This window comes from Vanacampus margaritifer, chromosome 8 (assembly GCF_051991255.1).
Source record: "Vanacampus margaritifer isolate UIUO_Vmar chromosome 8, RoL_Vmar_1.0, whole genome shotgun sequence".
Classification (NCBI taxonomy): Eukaryota; Metazoa; Chordata; class Actinopteri; order Syngnathiformes; family Syngnathidae; genus Vanacampus; species Vanacampus margaritifer.
Window position 1 is genome coordinate 15,324,317 of NC_135439.1, and position 20,888 is coordinate 15,345,204.

A 20,888-nucleotide genomic window follows, 5' to 3' on the forward strand; every position below is an offset into this window, starting at 1 on the left:
AACTCATTTACTGCCATAAATTCATTTTTTTTTTTAAAGATTATTAAAAATTAAAGGCAAGAGGCGATTAAAATTTGTAATTGTAATTAATCGCATGACTTTAGTTAACTCACGATTAATCACAAATTTTACATCTGTTCTAAATGTACAATAAAAAAATTCTAAGTTTCATACTATTGTTAACAAAAGTGGAAACAAATGTTAAACAAATAGAAATAGTTCAAATGAATTTTTGACGTTTAGAGCCGTCAATGGCAGTGAATGGATAAAAAAACAAAACAAAGATTATTAAAAATTTGGGGCGTCAGGCAATTAATGTTTTTAATCATAATCGCATGACTTCACTAGTTAACTTGCAATTAATCACAAATTTCATATCTGTTTTAAATGTACAGTAAAAAAAAATTAGGTTTCATACTATTGTTAAGAAAAGTGGGAAAAATGTTAAACTAATAGAAATAGTTAAAATGAATTTTTGACGTTTATAGCCGTCAATGGCAGTGAATAAATTTTAATATTGCGTTCATGGAATATGAGTGAGGCAGCAAAGGTGTCCATTTTGCCACTTGCTGTCGAGTGATCATCACAACAGGTCTCAGGTAACAACCAATCACAGCTCAGCTTCAGAAAACAGGTGAGCTGTGATTGGTCGTTGCCTGAGCCCTGAGCAACTGTGATGTCATCTTCAGATGACAGCAAATGGCCGCATCCTGAGATGGATAAAAACGGCTGGATTTTGCTTCATAACTCATATTCCCCGAATGTAATACTTGACTTAATCAGAATGTCCTGTTTAGACTGGTGAGGTCACATATAACATATTATTGTCAAGAAAGTTGTTTAAGGTTGACTTCCCCCTTTAACTCATTCACTGCCATTGACGGCTATAGACGTCAAAAAATCATTTTAACTATTTCTATTTGTTTAACATTTGTTTCCACTTTTGTTAACAAGTGTGAAAACCTAGAATTGTTTTTATTGTATTAGAACAGATATAAAATTTGTGATTAATCGTGAGTGAACTAGTGAAGTAATGCGATTAATTACGATTAAAAATGGTAATCGCCTGACACCCCTAATTTTTTGATAATCTTTTCTTTAAAAAAAAAAAAAGATTATTAAAAATTGGAAAAAAAAATACAATTATTTATTTATTTTTAAAAAGAAAATATAATTAAAAATTAGGGGTGTCAGGTGAATACAATTTTTAATCGTAATTAATCGCATTACTTCACTAGTTAACTCATGATTAATCACAAATTGTATATCTGTTCTAATACAGTAAAAAAAAATCTAGGTTTTTACACTTGTTAACAAAAGTGGAAAAAAATGTTAAATAGAAAGTTAAAATGAATTTATGACGTCTATAGCCGTCAATGGCAGTGAATGAGTTAAAAATAGATTTGAAAAATCTTGTGATCAAAACAGGGACAAAGCCGCTGTTCTGTTCAGCCCCAAACTCATCCAAACATAACTTTGGGAATTGGGACAGTGCGGTGCCTTCCCAAAAATATTCCCATAGAATTGTCCAAAACATCGTGGCAAAGCGAAGCGGTTCAAAGTTATGGTGGCTCCTTGCAGCGCAATCTTGCTAACAATTGATTGATGTTCTCTTGGGTGAACATTTACATTCACCACTTTCCACAACCACGTTCTTCATTTGGACATAATCTCGGGAAATGCACATTCCTTTTTAAATTGTTTTGTGGTCTGATCTAACTTGGTGAGCATCATCCACTCGTTCTGTGGTCTTAAAGAATCTTAGATAGAAGATTTGCTCCTCCTTTGTGGTCTTGAGGAATCTTACATATTCGAGTCCCGACACGTATGCAAACGTTTTAGTAGACGTTCTTGAATTCTTCATCTAACACAAACAGGGATGTTTAAGAGTACACATTAAAAAACATTTTTAAGTACTTATACCTTTTGTTGTGAGCTTTTAAGGACAAACATATTTGACTTATCTGTAGAGAAAGCTGAGCATGCACAGCACACAGTCACAAGCAAGCAAATAAATCCAATCACAAGCTTATTTTCATCTGCAAACAACACACACAAAAACCCTTACTCCATATGAGTAAATTGGATTGCTGCACCAGGAAGAAAAAAAACTTGATTATAAACAGCCTCCCCCTCACACTGGTGGGAAGCATCACTTAATAATGCTAAGTGCATCGACACGTCGATGCCCACACTCGAGTTCGCATGTGCCCTGTGCAGAGCTATACATCAATTTGATACACTTGCACTGAAAGATCAAGTGTAAACAAATATATTAAGTAAACTAGAGGGACAATAAATATTGTATGTTGATTCCCAGGTGGAACCTCGGGCTCACATAACATATTATTCATCCATTCGTGAATTTTATTGTACGGGAGCATCAACTGATTAGGTTTTGGGGGTTGTTTGGAGGTCAGTTATGCATTCGAAGGGCTTCGAGGCAGAACAAGGACGGGTCTACATTAACAGGAAACTAGAAAAGTAAATCCATTTAAGATGAAAGAGTAGCTTCAATATGTGTATTTTATAGTCATTGTAAACCGTTTCCCCTTGCACTATAAACAATCAAATCTAAATCGTATACAGGCACAAACTGATGCAGTAGCCTACTTTCCAGGTCTGTACTGCCACCTAGTGTTCATCATGTTAAAATACATTTCTACTACGTTGCTCGTTACTAATTAATTGTGGTGGGATCTACATGATCAGTGTACTTGTGTTATTCTTCATCTAAGTTACACTTAAAACAAAACCTGAAATTAATCAGCAATTAATTTATTTGTACACACACTCATCATTAATTTAAATACCGGTACAACTGCACATCCCATTGCTATCCAGTATTAGAGCTGTATCGTATTCTCTGCTGCTTTAAATTTAGTTGACAACAACAATAATAATTTGCATTTGAGATGAGTAAATCTGATGCAGTAAATTAAACAATGTAATTACATCGATGCCAGCATAGTATTGTGCTAGTCAGAACAGTTACGTGCTCGTCCACTAGGTGGCAGAAGATTCAATTAACCTGTGAACCCACTTGTTGATGTAACAGAATAGCTTTGTGTTGGACTAAACAAGCTCAGATTTCACACTGAGCACATTTGTGAGTAAATTTAGACTAGATCTGTTCAGTATAGTTTTTTGTGACATCTTTGTTTGGTGGTGTGCTGTGAGATGTTTAAAATATATGTGCATTGGCCCAAGAAAAGCTGGGGAACATGCCTGTCACTTAAGGCGAAAGTGAATTTAATACCTTGTGAGTGAAAGTATCAGCTGAGCCCGGTCGCCACCTGGCAGGCGCATCATTTTACAATGAATCATACATGAATGGCACTCAGTGGGATATTTAAAGGGTGGAACTCTCCTCCAGTGGGTGGTATTATCTGTTAAGCTGTTTTTGGAGCGCCATCAAAATTAATGCACTTTTGAAAAAGCAGAATTTGATATCAGAATTAAAAAAAAAAAAAACTAGGTGACCATGTTGCCGGCCAAGGAGGCGGCAAAGATCTATCACACCAACTACGTGCGCAACGCGCGCGCGGTGGGCGTGCTTTGGACCGTGTTCACCATCACTTTTTCGGTCATCACCGTGGTAGTGTTCATCCAGCCCTACTGGATCGGGGACAGCGTCAACACGCCCCAGGCCGGCTATTTCGGCCTCTTCCACTACTGCATCGGTAATGCGCTCACCTCGGAGCTCACCTGCAAAGGCAGCGCCCTGGACTTCGGCTCCATCCCGTCCGGAGCCTTCAAGACGGCCATGTTCTTTGTGGGCATCTCCACGCTGCTGGTGGTCGGCAGCATCGTGTGCTTCAGCCTCTTCTTCTTTTGCAACGCCGGCAGCGTGTACAAGATCTGCGCCTGGATGCAGCTGGCCTCCAGTCAGTGAGCACTGATATAACGCATGCATACACGGTCACCACACTATAGGTACACTTGCACAACACAGTCCAATGCAATACAGTAACTGGATCAAAATAGGTTTACTATAGTGTACTGTAAAACTGCACCGCATCATCTTGCCAGCTATTCTAATATTTTAACCACGATAAGTAGGCTATTAGAAAGTATGGACAATTCTGAACATCCGGGCATTTCTGATATTTCTGATATTGCAAGCAATGCGAATGTTTCCTTTGGGTGAAAACAAACCGTGTTTTGTATTGCTTTTGTCGGTGACTAGCATACAAACCAGGCAGATTGTTGTTACAGTATAGTCAAATTAAATGTAATTACATTTTGAAAAAAAAAATCCTCATATAAATCAAATTACAACGATCAGAAGTCCAATGCTTTTCAATGAAAGTGGAGTCCGAGTAAGACCGCCATTTTGACTTGTGACGTAATAAATGCAGTCATGCAGGCCAATACTGAACAATAAAAAAAATAAAATCCCCATGTTACGGGGTTTGACGCATGCGTAATTGTGACATCACATCACACTGCTATTTTTTTTAGCATTTGGCCTACACTTTACAAATCTGTTCGAATGACTTTATCAACAGTATTTGAACAATTTTGCAGAACGTTCGAACGACATAGCCCAGTCAAAACTATTTTCTCCACACTGACAGTTTCACTCTTCCGTACGAATGGCTGTTTGTTTACATGTGTCCTGCGATTGGCATGGCGACCAATCCCACAACAATATGGAAAATACAGCATATGGTTGTGTGTGCACTGTGCAAGACTGTTTGTGTTCTACTGTTCCAGTCTTAGCTACGTGTTACCTTATAGTTGAACGGGACCATTTAAAACATGCAAGGCCTGTGTGTGTCTGCGGCTGAAATGGGTGTCAAATGCGGAAAATAAGTAGCCTAAGCAGCCTACTACTGACTCCTGGGCGTTATTTGACCATTTTTTGGCTTTTTGTTGGTTCTGACTAAGCCATTTCAAAATAAAATAACGCCCAGGGGTTAAATTTAAAATATTGTAGCAAACTTGAACAGTCTCTTATGCAGTCATTAGCTGCATACAATACAAACAATATTACATTGTCTCACAGATTGAAAAAAACAATGTTAGTGAAGCTATATTCTTTGTTGCAAAATGCTTTCTTCTTCCTATAGGGGGCGTAACCATGAAGCAGGATTAATTAAAAGCTCACCCATGACCTTAATGAGCATATAAAGTGGTACATAAAAATCCTGATGAATGGATAACAAATACGAAAGATGTACCAGATATACGACTTTTGCTGTTTTCATTCATCCAGCAACGCTTGACTCACCTCAAGGTTCTCGCCCTTCTGTTCTCTATCAGGCGGCTGCATGGTGATCGGCTGCATGATTTATCCCGACGGCTGGGACTCGGAGGAGGTGAAGCGGATGTGCGGCCAGCGGACCGACAAATACACCCTGGGCAACTGCACGGTGCGCTGGGCCTACATCCTGGCCATCATCAGCATCATGGACTCGCTCATCCTGGCCTTCCTGGCCTTCAGCCTGGGCAGCAGACAGGACAACCTGCTGCCCGAGGACTTCCAGGTGGAGGAGAAAGGTACCAGCGTTTAGGGGAGAATCAATGGGGTGAAGGGCATAAAATATGCACTGAAAGGAATACAAAAAGAGGGCGTGAGAAGCCAGATTGAAAAATGAATCTTAACTCATTGTGACAACTCAATTTCTGCTGTTTCTCTCTCTTCAATACAGATAACGCATGAACCTCCTAGACACCACCAAAGCAATACTTTCAGGACAATTTTAATCCATAGAAGTGCAGTTTGCTTACGTATGTGTAAGAAAAGACCCAGGATTGGTGTCACAGAAGATATTTTACAAACCCAAACTAGGAGCTTTACCCCTTGAGAAGTAATAATTGCTGATGTACAATCCAAACTCCAAACACCAGAGCCTTCAGTAAAAGAGTTTGATGGCGCCAAAGCCAAAGATGATCAACCAGTAAAGAGAACAGTCGGAGTTTGCTTGGTTCACTGTGCGAAGAGGCGTTTTAGCTGGAAAACATGCCTGCTCAGAATGTTCGGAGCTTCCCGCAGTTCCCGGCTGAAAGAATATCACAGTGTTGGAGTAAGTGCTCTACTCATCTGGAATGGCTGGTGTTTTTATTTCTCTTTCCCAGGCTCAAGGGGTCATCAATGGGTCAAGATGCCGTGACGGAGTATGTCACGGCCCAGATAAATCCCTTCCAGGAGTGAATGGTGTGGCAGAGACTAGGAAGGTCTGTTAGACTCCAGGGGGATTTCTTTGAAGTAGAAAACTTGTAGTTTGGATTTGAAATATATTTCCAATAGTCAAGCATGCATTTCTATAAGCCATTTCTCTGATCATCAAGCAAGCCCAAAAATTCTTGGCAAATTGCCTTAAAAAAATAAATCCGTCATATTAGTTTGGTATTTTTACAAGATGGCAATTGGGAGAAATCCTGAAAATTAAGAACACTGCAAATCCAAATGTCAAGTCGAAGCAGTTAACATTCACGATTATTCAATTTAACACAATGTTCATTAGACCTGGCATTCCATGAAATATTGTAAGACTGCAACTACAAAAAAAAATAATAAATTGCCCGTTAAAGTAATGTGTCTATTTTCAGCAGTGATGAGTCAAGAGACAAATGCTCAAAACAGACTTTTGTAAACATTTTATTCTTACCAACAGAAAAAAAACTTGACTAAAGAGATATTAGAGAATCCATAAAGCAAATAATTTGAGGTGTGTATATGTATGTGGGGGTTTCTGTACCTTTATCATTTGAGAAGAGTCCATTTCCATGCAGTTAAAAAAAGAACCTGAGCATCCCTTCAAATATTTCAGAAACATAGCTGCTTATGCTGCAGACGGCATGATGGCATCCAACCTCTTGAATTCACACAGACCCAGTTTGATGTTTGCTTCTAAAAATCTAGTCTCATATTAAACAAGAATGTCGTGGGGGAATAATGGACGTTGCATTGTGCCAAGCTGAAAACAAGAATTCATAAGCAAAAATGTATAAAAATCTAATCCTCTTTCCTCATCTAATTGTATACAAACATAAACATGTTTACGCATACCTAGCCAAGCCAAGACTTCCCAGGCCTTTCCCTGGCAGTCAGCATTTTTGCATGTATTCAGTTTAAGTACTTTGAAGGCTCTTGACAACTAAAGGTATAAAAGATGGCACAGCTAATGCAATAGTAAAGTCTGCACATATTTGGCTTCTTCGTGATCTAAACAAATTGGTGATTTGAATGGCAACCTCTGTTCTTGCTGCTGTAATCAAGTGCAAGAGCTACTACCTAACTTCCATCTAAAATATCTGAGTTGCAAAATGAAAAGAAGATTTGGCCTTAGTCTTCCGTCAGTATTGTACACAATGTGGATGGCGACTGAGGTGCAATCTTAGCTGGCGTAACAAGAGTGTGCAGGTTGCATCTGAAGGCCATGAAGAGTGTACAGTCACAGGTTTTGTTTCGGTTTCAAGCCCGGTATATCTCCACACCCATCCTATGTGCATGTAGGTGTGTGCGTGTGTGTATCCTTTCACTATTACGTGAAGCAGTGTGCACGCAACGTGCTGCCTCCTATGCTAGCCACGCATGAGAGAGACACTGAGCAGCCGTGGCCCTCCTTTCAGGGACAAGGTCCAGCATGGGCTGCAGGAAGCTGCTGAAGCTGTGGGCCTCTTCTTTGGACCACTCGTACTTGTCCACCAACACGTCAAACATCCCCCATGGCTTCAGTTTTGTAATGTGTCGCAGGTCACCTGGGGTAAAATTACATTGCAAAAGTGAGAAAGCGACATGTACGTGACCAAACTTGGAAAAGCAACTGTGATGTCATTTGAAGTCAACAGAAAGTGGCAAAACAGCCGACCCCTGCAGGGTTTCCCACACCATGCTAATACTTGGGCGGGCCACCCAAGTAAACTGGCCACCACCCAAGAAGTTTTCAAGAAAATTTTATAATTAAAACAAAAAATATATATATATATAAACGAAAATGTACTTTACTTAATAAAACTGGACTAAAATCTATAGACATTTTAGAGATGAAAACTATATGATCTTGTCTCTACTAATCTGTCTTGCGTGTCGAGTTGTTTTCTATCAAAAAGATGAGGGAATTTTATGTGAAATAGTTAATGATCCGAAATGTTCAACATTATCTGCTGACAAAAAATAAAACGGGGTAAAATGATTGTCCTGACTAAAACGTTGACAGTTTTTGTTGAGTAAAACTAGACGAATAGAATTATGTTTTCTTGGACTAAAATAAAGACTAAAATGCTAGATTTATAGTCTGCTAAAAGCTGATGAAATAAAAACGGGATGAGGTTGACTAACTATGATAAAAACTAACAAGCCTGATTGAAACTGGACTAAAACTGAGACTACATTTAAAAATGTCTGATAAAATTAACACTACCCTGGAGCTATCATGGCCTTGGGCTGAAACCTATGCAGCATTGGAGAAGGGCAGACGGCGAGGGGCGGTGTGTGTTTACCTTTCTTATTGAAAAACTCCTTGGAGTATTTGCCTGCCGTGATCAGCTTGCGAGGAACTTTGCCGAGCAGCTCGATGATCAGTGCTATGTGATCTGGAGGCACATCAAATATATTCACTTTCACCTGCAGTTAATAATGTCTTACATATCAAAAGTTATTTATAGTAATGATTTAATGAGAAGAAACCATAAACCTTCATCTCTGGAATAATCTTCTCCTGAGTGGGGTTCAAACAAATAGTCTCCAGTTGCCAGTTCGAAGGCCTGAAGAGGGAGAAAAATCACGGGAATAAAAAATAAAAATAAAAAGTTTATACAAAGTTGCATTCTTCACTTTCTTATAGAGCAGATAAATAGTACCTCTGTTTTTACAGAGAGAAATGTAGTAATGTGATTGTCTTTTGGGCAAGTGCACAAAGCACAAGCACACCATGCCTGCAGCAACTGTATAACAATGTAGTGTTTTCATCTACAGACTAACAAACTGATGGAATCTCACTGATCATTTCCTATCATAATGCATTTGTCTGCGTCGTGTGTGTTTGCGTTACCATGCAGGCTGTGCTCCAAATGTCTGCTGGTGTGCTGTAGCCAGATCCTATCAGCACCTCCAGCGAACGATATTGCCGAGTCTGGATGTCGTCCGTAAAATGCTTGTGCTGCGCGAGGCGGAAATTGATTTTTCAGTGGACGTATTTGTGACAAATCCAATGAGAGATTCAACTGTACAGTATATTTAATACTCACCACCCAGCAGGCGTTTCCAAGGTCAGCGATCTTGACTTGCAACTTGTCAGCATTCAGAGGGTCCAAGACATTTACTAACAAGCTACTAGATGGTTCTGTTGGAAGAAACCAGAGGCGGCAGAGAAACAACAAAAAAGTCATTTTATAAGTGACAGGCAAACATTTTCTCACTTCGGTTCCCTGTCATTTACATAAATTTAGCTAGGTAGGTTTAACACCATTTTTGTTTTTCAATTTTCTAAATTTCTGCCCCCAAAACAATGACAGATCATTTTAAAGAAAGACCTATATAAGTCAATATAGCATTTTTTCCATAGCAATTTCCTATTCTTCTAATTTCTAGCGCATGATCATAAAACGGCCACAAGAGGGCGGTTGATATTGGCATCTGCCACTGTCAAGAGTACCAAAACATTCAAATAAGGCTGGATGTTTCTCAATACCTGGTGATGGTAGTCGCCCATCTCTAATAGTTGACAATGTTCATAGAAGTCACAAAAGGATGGAATGACCATATTAACGTCAAAGCATGGTGCCTTATTGACCATCATTTACACCAGCAAGATAGTGAACAACTTTTCAAAGAAACTAATTGTTCTACAGTGTTCCCTTACAACTTTGCAGTCCGGTTATTGTAGTTTCACTCCATCGTGAATTTTAATTTGTGACCCGGTTTCTGGTTAAGGTACACCGCCGTAAGATAAGAAAAACGTTCACATAGTTATTAAGCTGACGTTTCTTCATCATGTGTTACATCCCCTCACATTAATTCTTGAACACATAAATCCCCCTGAAAATAAAAGTAAGCTTTTTTTTATATATATATATATATATATATATATATATATATATATATATATATCATTAAAAGGGGAAGTCAACTCCCCAAAAATGTCTTGATAATATGTTTTATGCAGCAATTGTTTTATCGGCTGGATTCTCCTCCAGAACTCTTATTCCACAAATGTAATATTAATCTCAGAATGTCATGTTTAGACTAGTGAGGTCACATACAGTATAACATATTCTCAAGAAATGTTTAAGGTTAAGTTCCCCTTTAAAAAGTCACCCTCTACTTAGAAATTCACCTTGGAACGTATCACAAGCAAAAAAAATGAGGGATCACTGTATTTGTACATTTAGAAATTGGATTTGTACTGACTAACCATTTTGGCTATTTTCTTCATCTTGACTTTGCGTTTTGTTATCCCCATGTGTGTCCATATCCTCTTCCTTTCTCTCGACTTTGACGCCATCATTCACTTCTGAGGTGACAAAGTCTGAGCTGAGGGAAGGAGGTTGCTGCTGTGGTGGCTGCTTTTGCTGAGACTCAAGATCCTCTGAAGGGCCATTACAGCTCTGAAGGTCGTCTTTGTTGCATACTGTGTCGAGAGTTTCTGTTTTATCATCCACATGGTTTGCATTCCGTTGGTCCTCCAGCTCCTCTGCAGACTGCTTGGTCCCATGTTCCTGGATTTCTCGGCTGGCCTCGCTCACTGGTATGGAGGTGTTACCGTTGCAGTTGACATCCATGTTGTTCTCCTCCTTGGTGGCGCCCTCTGTGGGTACACTTGGCTCTGACATCTGTTGGGGTAGCTCGACAGCTGGTGACTCTGTAACAAATTTAATAAGCACATTTTCATACATCCACTTAGCTTTACTTCCGAAAGATAAGCCCCAGCAAGTAGTGCCTTTGCCAAGAGGATAATGCAAATGTGCTTCACCGACACTCAGCGAGGTATTAATTCAAAAATATCTAAGTTTGTATTTCCTTTTTGGTCAATCACCTGTGATAGGATGCTTTGTGTCGTTTTGCAGAGTGGCCGACACAGAGACGGGGGCAGAGGAGATGTCAGATGTCGTTTCTGCCGTGTCCTCCTCTTTCTCGTCTCCTGCTTTGAGTGTCACTCCTCCTCCCACTTGAAGCTGCTCTGCCTGCTTCTTCTGCTTCTTCTTCATTTTCCTCTTTTTGTTCTTTGACATTTTGGACATCTTGAGAGAGACAAGAAATTAATAAGTACTCTTTTACTTGACGTATATTCGGCACAGTCATCCATATTTGTATTTTTTTATGACAAAAAAAAAAGTACCGGCTTGGGTGCTGGAGCTGTACTCACTGTGGGAAGAAGGAAAAAGGGAGGAGGATTACATTACTAGAGGACCTGTGCAGTACATCCATCACCTCTGTGGAAACTGACTCACACCAAGATGTATTAACAGACTCATGCAGAGGCAGTCTCTCGCTGCTCAGAGCAAGAAGCTCATTTACACATTCACAGTCTACGGTGACTCATAGCTAACTGCTCCAATCCTCAAGTTTATGACTATTTAAACTACATCAATAAACAAATCATCAAGCTAATTATTTTGTGATGTCAAAATCAAGACTAAAGGGAAATCAATTGAGGCTGGTAATCCAAACAGCTAATCGTGACTTGACAAGCAAATTGTAGATTAAACACATGAACCTAGTCAGGGGAGCTGAAAGAGGAAATAAAAGTGTGACCTGCAGAACCAGAGGGTGGTGCCACACCAGTCTTTTGCCACTGAGTCGCCTCGACAGCCATTTTCTTGATATATGACTCATTGACAGTTAGAAGAATGTTTTCTGGCTTGATGTCTGTGTGGATAATTTTACATTTGGTGTGAAGGTAGTCTAAACCTTGAAGGACCTGCACGAAAGTGAAGACGGACCATGTTTATTATCAAAACATATACGTCAATCAAGCCTTTTTGGGAGTTTGCTACAATACCTGTCTAATGATGCTTTTAACACACGGCAAAGGCAGGCCTTGATAGTTTGACTTGATGATCCACTTCAGTAGATGGTACCCCAGCACCTCAAATACCATGCATACATCTAGTGGAATGCAAGTCAAGGAAGAACAGAATTGGACATCGCTCTTTAAACAAGTGCCATTTTACTGACCCACAATGGACTTCAGCAACTACAAATGAATGATAATGATATCCAGAGGGTGTGTGGGTGTGCTGGCAGATAGCACAGCTGCAGACTCGATGCTGTGGGAGAGAGAAAAAAAAAAGAAGGAATGGTGCCAACGTCAATGCATCAGAGCCTGTGACACCCAAGGATGTGCCAATGCGCACAGCTAGCTGTCAGATGAGGACCCACAAATAGCTATGCAGAGAGATGAGGCGGACGGTTTGGGAGGATGCTAAAGTGAGTCTACAAGTCATATGTAAGCACAATAATGGGGGAGGAAAAAAATCTATCCAAGTAAGGGTCGTAAGAGATTTTGTAAAATGAGTCCGAGACAATCAACAACATATTAAGGTATTCAAAGATACGAGTGCCATTCATGCCAGAAATTTTGAAGTCATCAAGTAGCTGCACCACCCTCTCCCTGCTGGGGTCAGCGGGGTCTGTGTTTCGCACCTGAAACAAACAAAACCAACACAGTCACACGTATGAGGGATAATTGGCGGAAACAAAGAAAATAAGAAATGAGGCTATCCACATTACAGATTTAAGCAGCTTGATCTCATCCAGAGCCGTCTCTGTGTAATGCTCAGCACTTTTCACAACCTTCATAGCTACAAAGCGCTTCTCCCTGCAAAGTGAACACATAAAACAGGATATTTTTTTTAAACAATCACATAGGCATTATTCAAATTCAGTTGTACAGCATGTACCAAAGCACTTTCTGTCCACAAATCTAGCATTTAATTTGTCCATTTATTGTAGCAATGTTTTTTTTTTTTATTGTGAAGCTTCTCAAGTTATCTCTGCAGTCTAACAACTTACTGGATGTCCCAAGCCAGCCACACTGTGGAGAAGTGCCCCCAGCCAAGCTTCCGGATCACATGGTATCTTCCGTTGAAAAGATCTCCAATCTTCACGTGGTGATATCCCCCTGACCAAACAAAGATGATGCATATGCCCAAGATTCATGAATTCTCATTCCAAAAAAATAAATTTTCTATGATAACAGACAGAGAGTTTGTACCCTTGCAGTAGTCACCAGGGTCCTCTTGCTCATCATCATCAGAGCCCAGGATCTCCTCATCCTGTTCTGGGACGGGCGAGTCTTCCTGATTTGGCTTGGAGCTGCCACCACAGCTCTGAGGCTCTGGTCTTAGGATAAAGAGACAGGAGGAGGTTGAGTCAGAGGTCACAGAAAAAGGAAAAACTGACAATTGGTGATTAAGTATAGAAGAAGTATTTTGGGGCTCTTAGGTTCAAAACAATATTGCAAGACTTTTACCCATTATGTATTTTTAAAGTCAGAAAGGTGAAAATGGAATAGCAGCTCACACAACTACAGTAATTTCTGGACTCTAAGCCGCTATTTTTTTCACTTGCACTCAACCCTGCGGCTAATACAAAGGTGTGGCTTATCCATCAGATCACAAGGGGACGTACTATAAAGGAAGCGCAAGAGCGTCAGGCAGAGCAAAACAAACCATGTGAGCCCGGCTTACAGTCGAGTGCGGCTTATGTGTGTAACAAACTCGAATATTCCCCAAATTTAGCTAGCACGGCTTATAGTCAGGTGCGCCTTATAGTTCAGCAATTACTGTAATGAAATAAACCAATCAGGTTAATTCCAAGGCATAAGCACAACATTGTTGCTTGACATCTTCACATCTCTATGATGCACACAGAAATGCTGCATGGCAAAACAGGATCAAATCTTCCCGAATGAGCAGCTGTAAAAATTGACATTTTCCCCAGTTTGCCCTCTCATCACTTGCAAATCCAAAGTCTTTGTCACAGCCGTTACTAAAATAGCAGCTAATACTCAAGTGGGCAATGCTGGAATTGGGGTCAGCACAGCTTCCCCCTTTAGCCACCTCCTAATTAACAAGCACGTAGAAATATTTGCAATATTTTGCTGCTGGAAAAATACTGCCAAACAGTAATCATGAGGCCTACTGATCCACTGCATTTACCATGGCACAATGGCTACTGTTGCCCAACTATATCATTTGTGATTTTTCAAATCATTGCACTTGCAGGGGGACAGCGGGACAACATGCACAAAGTCACTCAAACAAGACCGGACACGAAGCGCAAATGTCTGCTAAAATGAGTGACCACCTAACACATATGAGAATCCTTCGACCAAGACCTAATATCATTAAACTTTAACCGCTTTGCTGAACAGCTGAGGGGTATACGGGGGGTGACGTGTTCCAGTTGTGATGTGCGAATATGAACCTATAGTCGATTAAATCATTAAAAACAATCTTGTCCCCATAGCTTGTACAGAACTACTCACAGCAAAGTAACAGTTGGTGTTTGTTTGTCTAAAAAAAAAATCAACTTGGAAAGTAAACTAGTAAGACAAGAAGCCCTTGCAGTGCTGAAAGGTCAAACTGCAGAGGAAAACAAACAAGCCACCAACTTTTGGAAAGAGAATATAACACGCCAACCAGCAACAAAATTAAGAGCAGCACGTTGAATCAATTACCCAGTAGTGAGACTTTAAGTGGTAACATACAAAGTGACAAGAAGTAATACATGAACATCAAATAACAGACAATTCAACTTGGCTCCAATGTTTCAAGTGTTTTCCTGGCAACATCATTTAAAGAAGTTCCTTCTGCAATATATTTTTAAAATCATCTCATGTTTCCATTGAAACTTTTCTAGCAATAAACGTTCCAGCAGCCTGATGTGGTCACTCTGCAATATTTGTGTGTGTCCAAATTTATCTCAGATAATATTGCTGCATTTGTTATTCAAGTAAATACACATTTGTGGTGCTGAGCGCTATCATGTAACCTTTAAGCTCAATGTGGCTGAAGGAAAACAGAGGCAATGAAACAAGTTGTATTTATCTTGTTCATGCAGTCAGATAATTTATGCTGCCATGTTTGCATTTGTCAAGTTCCTCAACTTGTCTCTGCAGCGTCTTTATCGCTTAATGCTCACCCAATCACCACAATTGAAACTCTGCAAGCGAGACTAAAAAGTGAGAGTTTGTGCATGTGTCTATTTGTTTTTTACTGCAGCACACATACAGAGAAATTCCCTGACATTCAAACACCCCTCAGTCAAGTCAAGGGCAAATACGACGATATTGTACTTACAGGACAATGTGTAAAATTCAACATGTGGTCCTAATTCCAAAAAACAACCCAAAATCAAGATCAAATCTCCATGCTTACCTGCAGGACGCACGGATACCCATGAGACGTGATGCAGGAAAGAGGACAGGACAGTGGAGGAGAAAGGGCAGGTGTTCAAAGATGCTCTCACTTCATTAGTCAAGAGTGGAGAAAAATAATCAAGGGTGAGGCATGGAGAATGAGTAGCAGAGTTGAGATGAGTAGGATGCTCCGTGGTGGAAATGAAGCGAAAGACAGCAGAGAAGAGAAATGCTTGCACTCGGGGAATCGGCGCTCACTCGCAGACTCTCTCTTCTCCAATCACACATCGGCTTACACTATCTCCATTGCTCTAGTTCTCTCTCTCTCCTTCTCTGACCGAGAACTCTCCTTGGCTGCTGTCAGCCTCTGGCCCCACCCCCTGGACTAGCAGCTGGCTGATGATTGGGCGACGCAGCTCAGCACTGCAATGCAGGTGAGGGACCACATCAACCTCTTCTTTCAACCATTTTTTTCACCCCCATTTGTCTTCACTCAACCTGATCAACATTATTACCCACAATCACAGCCGCCAGAGTAGCAGCATCCTTTGCACTAGAGAAGCAAAATGTCACTGAGGCTAAACACTCACTGCAGGATTAACCACGATGAGGACAGTTGGGGTGCTTTATACAATATGGGAATGGACCCATCTTGATGATAGCTTCTGAGGATGGTATTATGAGCCAAATGAAATGTTTACAACATCCCTCCGTGGTTGTACAATTCAGAATTTGAATAAAATAAGTAACATGTTGCTTAAGTTGTTTTTCCCCCCACTGAGGGGGACCCAAAAAAGATACCAGCGATGAAGGAAAATAAGTGACATCCACATCCACAAGTGTATTTTCATCTTGAAATCAAAAGGTTTTCACTTCTTTTAGCAAAGCCGAAACACACAATAATGAAAATAATTAGCATTACTACCTTTGAAATTGAAACTCTTTATGCATTTAAGATGGTCAGCTTATTCTCACAATCTTTTCTTTTCTTTTTTTTATGATTTGATTTTATCACAATCTTTTCTATGGATGCACGATAACGCTATTTTTAGCCAATACCGAAAACCAATAATTTAGAAAGTGCTGATGTCGATAACTGATAAGCCAATAATTGTTTCCAAATTAACTTTAATACAAATATACTTTTGAATCCTACTATACGTCTAACATGTACAAATACATTGAAACAAAGCACCATGAAGCTGAATTTTATTGATATCTCTGCTTCAAAGACAGCCGACACTACCATAGTAGAGGAGGGGGTTGGGCACAACTTGAGCAACAACCACAACCAAATGGACCGATTTCTTTATTATCTGATTTATCTGTATGACGTCAAATTGGTCGATAATTGCCGATAATTATCGGCCACCGATATTATCGTGCATCCCTAATCTTTTCCCTTACAATCACCACAAAAAAAGGAAAGATCAAAACATGCATTCAATGCTAACTATAGCGAGGCTGAGTGAAATACACTCATTTGATTGGAAATATAAATGCAGGGTGAGGACAGAATGGACAGAGAGCTGTGGTAAAGCTCAAAATGATGGGAGCACAGGTTATGTAATAAACTGCAACAAGAAGCGGTGGAAAACAAAACAGTGGGCAATGAGTTTGGAGAGGTCTGTCATTTCATCTCCAACGCCGTTCTTGAAATTGTCCACCAATAAAGCAAAAACTAAGTATGGTAAAAGTCGAGTATTGCACCTTTTGTACTCAAATAATCATTATTATAAGGTTCATACAGTGACCTTTTTTTCCCCCCACTAAGCACAGCTTACATGTTCAAAAGTGAGTTGGAAAAAGTAAAAAAACCTATCGAGTCCTACCCCCTTACAAAAGAAAAAAAAAAAAAAAAAACCTTACACATAAACAGCTGAACTTATACGTGCATAGATATGCCAATAGTATTGTACATTTAGTTGATAAGCAAACATTTTTACAGATATACAATTCAGCACAAAGGCTTACACATACATTTTTAATTGCACTCTATTTTCTACATTTGTACGTATACCTGATTTAAATATTGTTGTTGTACTTTGTTTTTATGCATCCTACTAAACACAAATTATTCCACAAATGTACACCTATAATTGCACCACACCTTTGCTTAATATTTGTTCTTGTTTTTAATTTTTTTTATAGACACTTATACCCCTCAAATCATAGTCACTGTCTCTGATTTCAAACAGCTTCTGTATATTGTGGCAAAGTAGGTTGTTGTGTACCTTGTACATTATTTGAGCAATTTTAAACTCAACTAGATCATAAAATTTAATTGTGTTTAATTTGATAAATAGTGAATTTGTTGGTTCTGTATACTTTGATTTGTTAATAATTCTTATTGCTCTTTTTTGTCATTTGAAAAGAGGGTAAGAATTTGTTTTGTAAGCATTTCCCCATATTTCCACACAATAGGTTAGGTATGGTAATAATAATGAGCAATATAATGTATATAATGACATTTTATTCAAAACATCCTTTGTTTTGTCAAGGATCCCTATCATTTTGAACACTTTCCTTTTAACATTGTCTATGTGGGACTGCCAGCTTAATCTTTTATCGATAACTACACCAAGAAATTTATATTCATACACTCTATTTCTTTAGAATCTCACTCTTTTGTGACTTGGTGCTTGCTTGACCTGTCTTCTGCCAAAAACTCTAAACTTTGTTTTGTTTAAATTTAGAAATAATCTGTTGATGTCACACCAATTTTGTAATGCTTTTAATTCCTTATCCTTAATTGCTTTTAATAATTTTCCACCGTAATTAGCTGTTTCAGATTTTATCCAGAGCAATAGAGAGTTGTGTCATCAGCAAACAAAACACTTTTAAGTATTTTGGAGACACAGCAGATAGCGATTATATATAATATGAATAACTCAGGGCCAAGCACTGACCCTTGGGGAAGGCTGTGAGAGATCATCAATTGTTTTGATTGTATGTTGTTGAATTGCAAATACTGATATCTGTTATCTAGGTAACTTTTAATCTATTTATATGTTAAGCCTCTTATGCCGTAGTTCTCTAATTTATTCAATAATATACAATGATTTATAATATCAAATGCTTTTTTAAATCTATAAAAATCCCAATAGTAAATTATTTATTATCTATACTTGTAGCTATAGCTTAGATGATATTTGTAAGCTGATCTACAGAAATGTGAAATCCAGGTCCACAAAGTAAAAAAACAACAACAAAACTGCCCCAGTTCAGCTTTCACCACAGGTTCTGGTTGAATAGAACCACCAAGACAGGCACAATGTAAAACCAATCAAACTCTAGGGCCAAAGGGCAAGATCCCGCACCACACTAATTTGTGACACACTAAGTAAAATATGTGTCTTCTTCGTGCTTATTGCTAAATGTAGTCGCTATTTTGGCAGAAAATCTGCACAGAAATGGCATTTTTCCTTCATGTTGAACAAATATTCAAAGCATTTCTTAAACATTGAAAGCATTTATTTTCCCACCAACTCCATTCTTCAAGGAACACACGACTCAAAATTCATTTTCCTTTATTCTATGAGCACTGTGTACGAATATATAATAATATATAATAATAATATATTTCAGAGTGTCCGATGCCATTAATGTTTGCACTTTTAATGTTCATAAATGCTGCCTCATAAAATTAAGGAAAAGGAACTTTAAGTCATCATGTATTGCTGAATATAAATTGAACAGTAGTTGTACTTTAAGACTGCCGTGCCACAGTTTTCCATGACTTCTGGAAGGGATTGGCGAGTATCGATACCAGGTATTCGTATTGGGTCGATATCTGACCTTATTTCAAGGTATCGGTACTCACAACAGCGACCAACCAGTATATAGGTCGCCCTCTTATGTCCGTTTTACAATCTGGAAGTAGAAACTAGTAATTAGAAAAAAAGTGTCCATTAATTCCGTGCAATTTTAAGGAAAAATGCTTTATCGAGATATATAGGTCTTTCTAAAAATTGTCATTGTTTTTGGTGAAAATGTTATGAATCAAATGTACTAATGGTATCAAGTGGACAAAAAGTGGTATCAAACATCGCTAACTTCAGGTACGCAAATATTATTTATTCATTCATTAACTAAACCACTTATCCTGACTTGAGTCGCAGATTTGCTGAAGCCTATCCCAATTGATCATTAACAGTGTTTGCCAGCCTTTTTTTTCGCAGCCGCACCCATTTTAAATGAGAAAACCCTCACAGCTCACAACTCAAACAAATATAGCGGGGAAAGGGTTCTCAGTCATTCAGCGGTTGAAATAATTGACACCTCCTAAGTCATGCCTTCTGTCTTTGATTGGTTGCTTTTCATCGGGCGGGGCTTGGGTGTCTTGCAAATCAATTAAGAGGGACTATAATGAAGCTAGAGAGGGCAAACTTTTGCATACATCCGTTCGCTCATGTACTACTGTAGTGTCAGGACTTACTAAAAGTTTTATGACAAAAAAAAGTGTGAAGTAAAAAAAAAAAATAGTAATTAATTAATAATAATTTAAATCTATTTATATAATTTGAATTTTTTTCTTTTAAAAAAAAAAAGTTGTTGTTTTTTTTAAAGTGAGTATGACACAAAAGTGTATCACGGCATCCTTCCTTGTCAAGAAATGTAAGGACAATCATAAAGGTGACTACAGATTTATATGGTTTTCAGTCATCAGTCATAACAACCTTCTTAAGTATTTCTTCAATCATGCATAGCTGTCATGGGGATGAAGATGAATACTTCCAAAACGATGCTAGCTACCAGACTGTTTCGTTTTCGTTTCCTTTGCAACCGGTGATGAGAACTTACTTTCTTCCAGTTTTCCTAGGCTTTGTCCTCTTCTTCCTCGCCTGTAAAGCGAGTACTGGCAAGTAGAAAAACACACAAGTGAAAATCAAAACACTCCATGTCCATGTTGAGCAGCTTTCTTTGATTACAAGTAATAAGCGATGGCCTAACATAAGGACATAAGCTAACATTGATAGCCCAATGTGTAGGTGTAAAACTAAAAAAATAAAATACATTTAAAAAAAAAAAAAAAGAAGGTCCTAGTTTGATGTACAATATCTAGCTGACAGGTTCATTGGAATCAGTGACACACACAATTAGCAAACCGGCGGAGAAGTGCGCCCAAGTTAGCATGCAGCCTTCATCATTAACATAAATAGTTTGTATGTGTTTCGTGACTTGGTGGAGCTTGAAGAGTTGACGATTATGACGTATTTTACCAAGTTTAAGCGCACCCGGACAGTGCTAGTCTCGTGGGCACAACTAGCATAAATGCTACAACACACACGGTAAAGCGCATGGTCCTCCGTTCAACTATTACTTAGCGGGGTTTAAAACTACACGCGAAAAAACATAATGGCATAATCTGCCTGCGACACTGTCGAAAGTAACAGCGATAATTTGGTGCGGAAAAGATACATTTTAAAGTTCAGAGAAAACATACCTTTTCTTTCCATCGCGGCAAACCAGTCAGAGGCAGTGCTGCATTTAGGGGACGTTGGAAATACCAAAGTCTGGCCTTTTACTTTGCGGTAACTAGTGAGAGGGTGTGTTCAGGAAACCTAAGGAATT

The 20,888-nt window shown here is 38.9% G+C and overlaps 2 protein-coding genes across 3 annotated transcripts; one reads left to right on the top strand and one right to left on the bottom strand.

Moving 5' to 3' along the window:
- The first annotated feature begins 3,484 nt into the window (after positions 1-3,484).
- lhfpl5a (LHFPL tetraspan subfamily member 5a) lies at positions 3,485-6,662 on the top strand. Of its 2 annotated transcripts, XM_077573589.1 has the most exons (3): positions 3,485-3,887; positions 5,269-5,505; positions 5,658-6,662. In XM_077573589.1, the coding sequence occupies exons 1-3, from the start codon at positions 3,485-3,487 to the stop codon at positions 5,666-5,668; spliced, it is 651 nt and encodes a 216-aa protein (XP_077429715.1). In that variant the 3' UTR covers positions 5,669-6,662. The 2 variants fall into 2 exon arrangements, with proteins under 2 accessions (XP_077429715.1, XP_077429714.1); XM_077573588.1 differs by lacking the exon at positions 5,658-6,662 and having other exon boundaries at positions 5,269-5,519.
- On the bottom strand, positions 6,592-20,885 carry srpk1b (SRSF protein kinase 1b). The gene is made up of 16 exons (XM_077573587.1): positions 20,761-20,885; positions 20,118-20,172; positions 13,167-13,294; positions 12,965-13,073; positions 12,683-12,770; positions 12,508-12,595; positions 11,952-12,058; positions 11,705-11,870; positions 11,289-11,314; positions 10,986-11,190; positions 10,365-10,811; positions 9,199-9,293; positions 9,003-9,110; positions 8,646-8,715; positions 8,452-8,544; positions 6,592-7,710 (listed from the first exon to the last, which is right to left on the bottom strand). Exons 1-16 carry the CDS (start codon positions 20,771-20,773, stop codon positions 7,529-7,531), a joined length of 1,980 nt encoding a protein of 659 aa, XP_077429713.1. The 5' UTR covers positions 20,774-20,885; the 3' UTR covers positions 6,592-7,528.
- Positions 20,886-20,888: the final 3 nt, after the last annotated feature.